General features: G+C 50.4%; 1 protein-coding gene across 1 annotated transcript; it reads right to left on the bottom strand.

The window, feature by feature from the left end:
• Positions 1-7,233: 7,233 nt before the first annotated feature.
• Positions 7,234-9,727, bottom strand: TLNRD1 (talin rod domain containing 1). The gene has a single exon (XM_046653826.1). The coding sequence runs from the start codon at positions 8,974-8,976 to the stop codon at positions 7,888-7,890; it is 1,089 nt and encodes a 362-aa protein (XP_046509782.1). The 5' UTR covers positions 8,977-9,727; the 3' UTR covers positions 7,234-7,887.
• Positions 9,728-9,733: the final 6 nt, after the last annotated feature.

Genomic DNA, 9,733 nt, shown 5'->3' with positions numbered 1-9,733 from the left:
CAGTGCTTCAGGGCACCTGCCAGCTCTGACTGAAAACTACCCTCCAGCTGCACAGAGAATAAATTCAATGAGACTCCCACTTAAATTATACGCAGTCATCTGATCCTAAGAGGAGGGAAGCCCAGTTCTGATGCCCACATCTTTCCTCTTGGGGCCAGGATAATATATCCAATTCGGTCAAAGCTAGGGACTGCAGAGTTCCCAGACAGCCAAAGACCGAGACCTGCACCCTTCTCAGCATTAATCACAGTGCTTACCGTGGTCTCGTCTCCACCACTGCCCTACGTTCTAAGCTCATCCCTGTATTCCCAAGGCCCCGTGCAGAATCGGTCTTAAGAAATCTGTGCTGGTGACAGCTGAGAAAGCCAGGGGGAGGCTCCCAACATCTTGAAATCCCCAGGAGGCACCAACGAACGTCCTGTACTCTGCGTGGTTTGTGAGCCACGTTCTCTTCCCAGCCAGAAAAAAATGGGCCAAAACAATGTCGGAGGAATTATTTAGGTTAGGCAATTAGGAAGTCCTTCAAGAAATCTAACTGGACTCCCAGTGGGCACTGCGGAATTCATGTCCCAAACTGTTAAGATGGCAGAAGGCTCTGAGGTCTCCCAGCCCTGAGATTTGACCGTCCGTAGAAGTCCACACCACAGGGAATTGCATGGACATGTTTACGTGGGGAAAGATCAGCTAGGCTCAAATGTTTAAGACATATTTAAAACCTACTCCTTGCCCTACTTAAAGTGAATAATCCTCATATGTCTACAAAGGAATCAACCTCAATGATACCAAAACCATTTATCGAATCTAAAGGGAAGACGTCCTGGCGATCATGGCAACACCTTATGACTCCTCCATCATCTCAGTAGTGAGGCTCTGAAAGCCATGCTTCCCCAGGGCCTCTGTTTTTTCCAGAATCACATAGATGTGACACAAAAGGAGGATGTACCTGGAAGACATCTCTGTTGGGAGAGAAACAGTATCTCAAATTGATTCTACTGAGGAAGACAAAGGGTGGGGCATCTGGGATTGTTTCCAACAGTTGGTAGCTGTGTGGCTTTGAGTCATTCCTCTTAAATAAGGTAACAGAGAACGTGCCCCATACCGTCCCAGACACCTAGTAAATGTTCAGTAAATCAGAAACGCTGACCATCAGACTTGCTAAACCCGACACTATTCTAGTCCCAACTAATGATATAGTAAGCGTCACTGTCGGCAACTTGACCCTATGTGACAACGGTCTCACACCCTCGTCTATTATTAGTGTGGCTCTAACAGGTGTCCTGTGGATGCCCAGGAGGAAGCAATAAGTCCCAGCGAAGTCAAGAATTTCCAGCGTTTCTGGAAACCTCGTTGGGCAAGAAGCTCTGGGTTGAGCTCCAGAAAGAGGGATGAAGGAACTGGAACACTTGAGCGACATATAAGGATGCACGTTTAAAATTATTTCCTACCTATTCAGTCGATAGTTCTGCTTTAGTTAAATGGGTAATCTAGGTGGAAAAACTCCCGTTTTGTCCTGAGTCATCAGAGTGATTGGGGCTGAGCCAAAACGGAGTAGTGAAAGCCACCTTCATGGGACTCTCCGGTCACAAGCCACATCTGTCTAATGCCCGTAGCACAGACTCCACTTAGAGAAACAATATCATGGAAATTGCTGTGAGATAGTATGAGCCCCTTATCAAGACAGCTGAAACATCAGATGACCTATTTTTGTCAGTTCCACACATAACTTTCCAAAGCATTACCAACACAACCTGCCTACACTCCTGAAAACTTAAATTCCAGGTGACAATAAAGCTGAAATCATATTTATGTTTTTAGAAACATCTTTATCATGCAACTTACAGGAGAAGGAATATTTAGGTAAAACCTGGCTGCCAAGGGAACTTTTAGGAAAATCTTTATACCAAAATTCTACCTGAAGGAAAGTGCTGAATGACTTGCCAATTAGTCTTAGGACAGGAAGCTAACAGTCATCAAAACAAGAAAAGTTCTAACTGAGTGGGAATCAGAAAGCACTAAATTGACCCAGGTTTCCCACAACTTATCTCTAATTTCTGGAGGTTTGACGTCAGTTTAGCTCTCCTAAAAAGGTGACCAATAACAGAACCAAGGCAACTAATTAGTGACTTTTCACTTGATCGGTATGTTGAAGACCATCTAAAATTCAGGCAAATTCAAACGAAGTCGGAAGCTATTAATGCTTAGGAGATGCTCTGCACTTTCTGCCGGTTTTCAGGGCAGTACGCTCATTAACCCCGAAGGCACAGCACACCTATTTCCTTTCCTGAAACACGGGATTAAAGAAAGTTCCTTCTCTGTGTCCTAATCTGGATACACGTGTGTTGTTCGTGAATATTTAGAATGAAGTTTAAAATCAGTAAATGGATTCATTCGTAAAGGACACTAACAAATCTAAGTCAGTATGCAGACTCTTCGCTGAAGCCTGAAAAGTCTGACTGACGCTATGGTTTGAAGGACTTAAGGCATCGATGTTTCAGAGAGCTGAGTAATGGAGGAAGACTTAGAAGACAGGGCTACGCTCTTTATTTGGGCCATCCTGGAGCGTGCCACAATATACTTGCTGTGTCAAATTACTGGAAGGAGAAAGGCAAGATGATTAGGGGAAACTGACTTTAACATCCAGTGTTTTGGATAATACTTTCGATGACCTGGTGAGGCAGCTAGAATGAGTCTGGGGGGTTCATCTCGAGGGCCTGAGCTTTGTGGAAATCCATCCTAAATGTGTGATTCAACTCCTACAACAGGAAAACAGGGGCACAGATGTTTAGATGACATCACAGTGAGTAATACCTGCCTGCTTCACAAGATGAGTACAGGGGCCCGGCTACATGATACACACGAACATGCTTCGGAAACCGAAGAGATCTAAGTAAACATCATAATGCCTAGGGGCCCACAGGAGAGAACAAAGCCATGATTCACTCGCGGCCACGATGTTTATCTCCTAAAACGCTGCTTCTCAAAGTTAATGTGCACAGACACCACCTGGAGATCTCGCCGAAGAGCAGACTCTCATCGGGCAGGTCCGGGGTGGGGCCAAGATTCTGCCATCCACCAGGTTCCCGGAGGATGCCAACGCCAGCTCCCGGGACCACCCTTGTGAGTGGGGAGGCTCAAAAATCATCCTAATCCTTGGTGCATGGTTGGCCAGAAGAGGCACATTTCCTGAGTGTGTTGCAGACTCTGGTTCTCTCTGAGTGTTGGAATAAGTCTGCACGCTTCATTTGGTTCTGGACACTTTACAAACTCAATGGCAAAGTGCTCCTTCTTGGGCAGCCCAAGAGCCAAAGGGTTGATTTTCAATTAGGTTGTCTGCTAGTTCCAGTTTTCCAGGACAAGAGGCAACAACACATGCAAAAACACAGAAAACTAATTTGCCAGCTTACTATGACCCCCTCAGTTCATCTCAAAAGAGGGGCGGCAGGTGGGGGAGAACTCTGTACTTGTAAACACACAAAACACACACACACCCCAAAAGAAAAACCTGGCAGTTCCAAACGGGCAGGAGAGACTAAATTATCTTATCTGAAGAAAAGGGCTCAACATATCCAGGAGGGAAAAACACCTGAGCAAACAAGAAACCCGCAGAAATGCTCCTGCCTCCTGACACGGCAGTCGTCATGACTCCTGACTCATAGTCGGTGGGGGATAAAGAGAAGCAAGCGGGCCCCCAAACCAGTGGCTCTCCAGACTGGGCATGCATCAGAGTCACCTGGGAGGGACTGTAAAACTCAGACGGCTCCACCCCCAAAGTTACTGACTGAGCAGGCCCAAGGTGGGGCCAGGATGCTGCTGCTGCATGTCCACCCACCACGCCTAGAGCAGCACTGAGTCTTCACACCAGGAGCACCCACCTGTCACTCACAGCTGGACCCCGTGCCCAGCAGTGCCTGGCACACACATTTAGCCCCCGCTAAATATTTACAGAATGAATGCCCATTACAACCTCCAGAAACAATTTTACTGCTTGCTTACGTCTACTTGCTGCAAGCATCGTGTACACGCATTCATTTCAAAACACAACTACACGAGTGCCAGGTGCTACCGCCCGACCGGAAGGGGCTTTCCATCTCAATTAAATCAACCTGTCACAGACACCAGAACCACACTTTTCCCTATACATGCTGTCTGGACAGTTCCATCTCTGAGCCTTCTGCCAGTGAAGTGGACGCAGACCAGTCACTCAGCCAAATGACCCTCAAGAAAAGCCCGACTTAGGTAAATAGGCCAATTCATTTCACACACACTCATGCAAAAAAAGAAATTTTAATCAAGACGAGAATTTGCCTGTAGGGAAAACATATCTGTGTCCACGTTGGAAACCATCTCCTCCAGGCTCTTCCAGTTGCTGGAAGCCGGAGTACCGAGGGGCCGGGGCGGCCCCACAGGTGGATGCTGCTAAGGCCGTATGGATTTCCTCTAACTCCTTCACTGTTCCCCGAGCAAGGCTCAGAAGGGGCTCTGGCAGGCATTTCTCAAATCCTCTGCCTGATCTGCATGTTACCATGGTCACATTCATTCTGAAAAACAGGTGTTTCTGTTAAAATTAGCTGTTTCAAACTGTCAAATATTTTAGATCCCTATGCCAGCTTTTTTTTTAAAAAAAAAGCGTTCATAAAATAACCAATCCGATGTAACCAATGCTTCCAGAATTATAAACTCTTTAGATATTTTCTAAGAAATATGACTCTAAATTAGAAAAACACTGAGGTGGAGATGAGGATTGGGGGAGAAAAAAATACACACACACACATACACACACGTAATTTTTGCATTTCCTAACATCAGATCAGAATGAGTAATAGAAAAAGACCAAGATTGAAACAGCCAAGGAAAGACAGAGCTGGGCTTTCTTCTAGTTAAGTCAAGTCTTGTGTTTGAAAGCCTTTGTTCCATTTACTTGGGCTGTCACAAATAAAGGCTTTTGTTCCGAGAACTTGGCCATAATGATTTCCTTCTCTCACGACCATTCAGAGGAAGAAGGTTTTCAACGTCCCTGGTCAGGATGGTGCCTGTTAAGCCCGTGTAAGAAAACTTGCCCTTGGAAGTCAGGAGAGCCCAAGGATTGATGTCTGAAAATAACTCTAGTGTGGTTTAATTAAAAAAAAAAAAAAAATCAGGCCACTCTGATTTTATTCCTGGAACCAGTATCTCTGCTGACCTTATTAAAAGCAACGAAATAGGTCTGAGACGCTACTTTTTAAAAACCAGGGCTATTTAGAAAACCTGTTTAGCAATCTGGTGCACTGGAAGAAAGTTAAACTGTCAGACACCTGTGCTTGAATCCTTTGCCTGGCCAGGCAACACAGACACACGGAAACACTGTGCCTCCCTCACTCTGGTTTCCTGAAACCTGCACATGCAGAATTCACGTCAAGCCACCTGCTGGAAGAAAAACCCCAAACTTTATCTTAGAGACAGACAGGGGAAAAAAAAAGAGGTTAAAACACCACTGAAACTTTTAACAGGATCAGAGGACAGAGATCTTGAATATCGGAAGTCAAAACCTTTAATATACAGAATCATTAAGAGCGACAATCACTTGGCTAAGAGAAAAAAAAGTTCCAAAATTAATTTGGTGACTAGTTAACTTCATCCAGGGAGATAGGAAAGCAATTTCTTTTGGCGCCTTTGTCCTGAAAATTGCTTCTGCAAGGAATGAGTCCAAGAAACCATCGGTAACGCTTTTTTTCTTAACCAAACACCAAATTTACAGATTTCTGGTCCTAATTTTATTTTACGTTTTTTTCCTTTCAATTTACTCTTTGTGACCTGCATAGGCTAAATGAACCTTATAATCATAAACTCTAGCATTACTTACATAAACCCAATAAGTAAAAATTCCTATATGCATGCAGGACTGTCATCAGCTCATGGATCAGGTTTCTTCCTCCCAAAATACTTCCTGAATTTGACTGACCCAGACTTACAGGGCAGGGGGAGAGGGATAAACATTCTCAAGGTCATTTGCATCCTTTAAAGATTTTAAAAATTTAAATCTACCAGGACCTAAGAGAGAAAAACAAGGGCCTCCTTGACCGCTTTTTTTAAACGGACACACCCCACCACCCTGAGACTTTTTCAAACTTCAACTCCAGAGAAGCTGAACAGCTCCACTCCCAGCCAGCACAGGTTGAAGGATGTTTTACTCGTGGAATAGGATGTTCTTGTAATAAATATGGCCATTCAAGCAAAACAGTCAGCATGACTTTCTCTCTCGAACATATCACAGGGGAAAATTCTTTCTTTTCAGATCTGTGGAGGTTTAGGCACAACAAATACCAAGAAAAACATAAAACTGAGCAAATTTAAAGCATGTATGAGTTGTCATCCATGCGGCTCTTGCAGGGCAAGCACTGGAAACAAATCTGTTATGCTCTCAGGGGCAAAATGCTCCAAACGTAACTAGGTGCGTAGAATTAGACACCCCGCTCCTCTCAGAAAGTGCTTCTTAAAATGCCTGCAGAAAGGACACACTTCCTTAACGCAACCCCAAACTTCAATTAACAAAGCATTCTTCCAACATACAATCAAGCAGGGTATCTTAGATCAAGGTCACAGAAATAAGCCCTCTGCAATGTAATTATAATGTGGCTCTTGAACGTTCTTAACACTTTCCAGAATACCCTCCATGAGACAGTCTAGAATCCTCTGTGCTTTTTTCCTAAAATCATGAGTAATTGGATCTTGTCTGAATAGACCTGTCCAGCTAAAAGAGGCCGCCTCCTCTCATTTGATACGCAGCACTTCTGCAGTTCCAGACACAGGCCCCCTGATACCCGGGAAGGCTGGCATACCACACAGGACTGGGAAGACCCTTAATCTGGATAAGACAGCAGAATACAATCCGACTTCAGCCCGCCCGAGTCAGTGTTCATCAGGACGGAAAGACAAGCAGAGACAAAGGTGCTAAATTACTGTCCAGGAGAAACTAGAGACCAGACAAAAATCCCCACTAACAGCCCAGCTCCGGCACTGTCCATAATCCAGTCACATTCGTGTCCCTGCCTTGACAAGGAGAGAATGACACACAGTTCTCCCGGCTGGAGTTCTTGGCTGCTCAAAAAAGCAATCAAGGAGAAAGCAGAAAGTGCTGAGGACTGGGGACCCACCTCACTGCCACTGTGAGTGGACTTTCCAAGGTGCCTTTCCATAGACGACATGCAGCATGCAACATGACAATTATTGAAAATCAACAATAATTGCAAAAAGCCATCTGAGAAACATAACATTTTAATAGATGAAATAAATACTCCAGTACATGCAAGGTAAAAACTTGACATTGGGGGAAAAAAATCACTCTATAGTGTAAATTAAAAAACAAAACACACACTCACAGTAGCTTTCCCCCCACTGGCAAATCACATGGCAATGTCATATTCCTTCCACACCAAGTATACGCCTAACCCAACACAACTGCTTAAAAAAATAACATACAAAAAAGTAGCTACATCCATGTCTAAGGAGTGACAACTGAGGTAACCTTTCTTTTAATTAGGAAAAAAAAAAGACCAAAAAAAGAAATCAACCCATGACCTCCTTCCTGCCCAATTAATAATAAAATTTAGTTGAGGAATTCCGGAAGAGGAGCCAGGGTGGGGCGTGGGAGTTAGACCGCCACCAGCGGATCCCTCATCTCCCATCTCCCGGTCCCTACTGAGGATGGGCTGGTGGCGCCAGGGCCCTGGAGCGCACGCGCGTTAATCGTATGCATGGCCCTGCCTTCTGGAAGATTCCTCTTGAGCATTCAGCGTGGGGGGGGGGGGGGAACCTCACCTATGATTTCTTTGGTATAAATGGAGAGGGGCAGAGAATAAGTGTCTTCCTTTAGTCTCGGGGTGGGAGATGGGGGGACGGGGGCGCGGGATGCTAATTCACAGAATTGGAATTCACTGGCGGTAAAGTCCTGGGCGAAGACCTCTCCCGTAAAGCCTGAGATAGCAGGGTGCAGCCTTCAGACACGGCGCAGGCCGAGTTCCTCAGCCTCTCCCTGTGGTCCGACATCTTGGCGCCCCCGTCGGGGTGCTGCGCCAGATCCCTGAGGCACTGGGTCAGGAGCACGCAGGCCGACACCACGCTCATGGCGCCGCCCAGGATGGCGGTCTGCACCGCCTTGCCCTCGGCGCTCACGGCCGCCGCGCGACCCAGGAACTGCGGCTCGGTGGCGAAGCCCACCAGGGCGCTCACGGCCTGCACCAGGGGCCCGCTGAAGAGCGCGCAGCGGCTGCGCGCCAGCTCGCTCGGGGCCACCTTCACCTCGCGCACGCAGGCCAGCAGCGCCGACGCGCTCGTGCTCATGCACTTGACGCCCAGCTTGAACTGCTCACGCGAAAAGCGGTCCCGGGACTTGTCGCTGGCCAGGGCGCACGCGTCCGTCAGGAACTTGAGGTTGCGCGACAGGCCCTGCGACACCTCCAGCAGCAGCTGCGGCGTCATGTCGGCCAGCGGGGTGGCGCGCAGCACGGCGCAGCCCTGTTCCACCTCGTGGCGGCAGCGCGTCACGCGGTAGCGGTCCACCAGGCCCGGCTGCGCGGGCTGCGCGCCCGGCGTGGCCACGGCTGCCAGATAGGCTGCGTGCGCAGAGCACTCGGTCAGCGACACCACCAGGTCGCCCAGCTCCACCAGGCTGTCCCCTGCCTCCCCGAAGCGGCCCATGTTGAGCTGGCTCTGCACGTCGTGGGTGAGGATGGAGAGCCCCTTGGTGCGCGCGATGATGGTGTCCCGGCACTGCTCGAAGGACTCGGCGCCGGCACAGGAGGAGGCGGGACCCTCGAAGAGCACGGGCCGCGCCTCGCTCGACAGCAGCAGCAGATCGGCCACCAGCTGCATCTTGCCCTTGCAGTGGTCGCAGACGGACACCAGCCTCTTCCGCGGCTGCGAGGAGGCCCCGCCGACGGCGCTCGCAGGAGCCGGAGAAGCCGCCTCGCCGGTGGGCTTCCCAGCGCTGCCGCTAGCCATCGCGCCCGGGGGGCACTGGCATGCCGCTGGGGAGCCCGCTACCACCGCCGCTGCCACTGCCGCCGCCCCCGCGGCCGTCGCGACTCAGCTGGTCCAGGCCGCGGTGCCTTCTCCGCACCATCATGCCATCCACCGCCGCGGGCGGAGGGCACTGGGCTGCGGCGGCCGGGGCCCGGGCGGCGCGGGGCGGGCCCGAGGGCCAGGGGACGCAGGAGGCTCTTCGGGGCGCGGGGAGGGGCTGCGGCGTTCGGCCTCCCCGCGGGCCTGCCGGAACCATGAACCGAGGCGGGGCGAACTCACGGACCGCGCTCCTCGTCGCCGGGCCGCCAGGAAAGTCCCTTCGGTTGGGCCGCCGCCGCCGCCTTCCTGGGCATGGCCCGGCCCGACCGCCGGGCGGGGAGGGCGGGAGAGGGAGCTGGGAGTTGTCCTTCCTTCCTTCCTTTCTTTGAAACCAAAATCCCTTCCTCGGGGAGGAGCGCGGGCGGCGGCTGCGGCGCGCTCTGCTGTCAGCCACCTCGGGCTCGGCGGCGCACGTGGGCTCCAGGCGCCGCGACCCCGCCGGGCGGCCGCCCCGGGCGCATCTCCTGCTCGCGGCTCTCGGGAAGCGGCGCCCGCGGCGGCGGCAGGGCCGAGGGTGTGGCCGGTCTGGCGCGGCGCGCCGAGTCAGAGTCGGGCGGGAGGCTGCCCGGATTGCGCGCGGCGGCCGCCCCGCTCGCGCTCTCGCTCTCGCCCGCCCGCCACGCCCGGGCGTGCCGCG

Source organism: Equus quagga, chromosome 2 (assembly GCF_021613505.1).
Source record: "Equus quagga isolate Etosha38 chromosome 2, UCLA_HA_Equagga_1.0, whole genome shotgun sequence".
NCBI classification, from domain to species: Eukaryota; Metazoa; Chordata; class Mammalia; order Perissodactyla; family Equidae; genus Equus; species Equus quagga.
The sequence above is the reverse complement of the archived record's forward strand: the minus strand, read 5'-3'. Positions and strand labels throughout refer to the sequence as shown.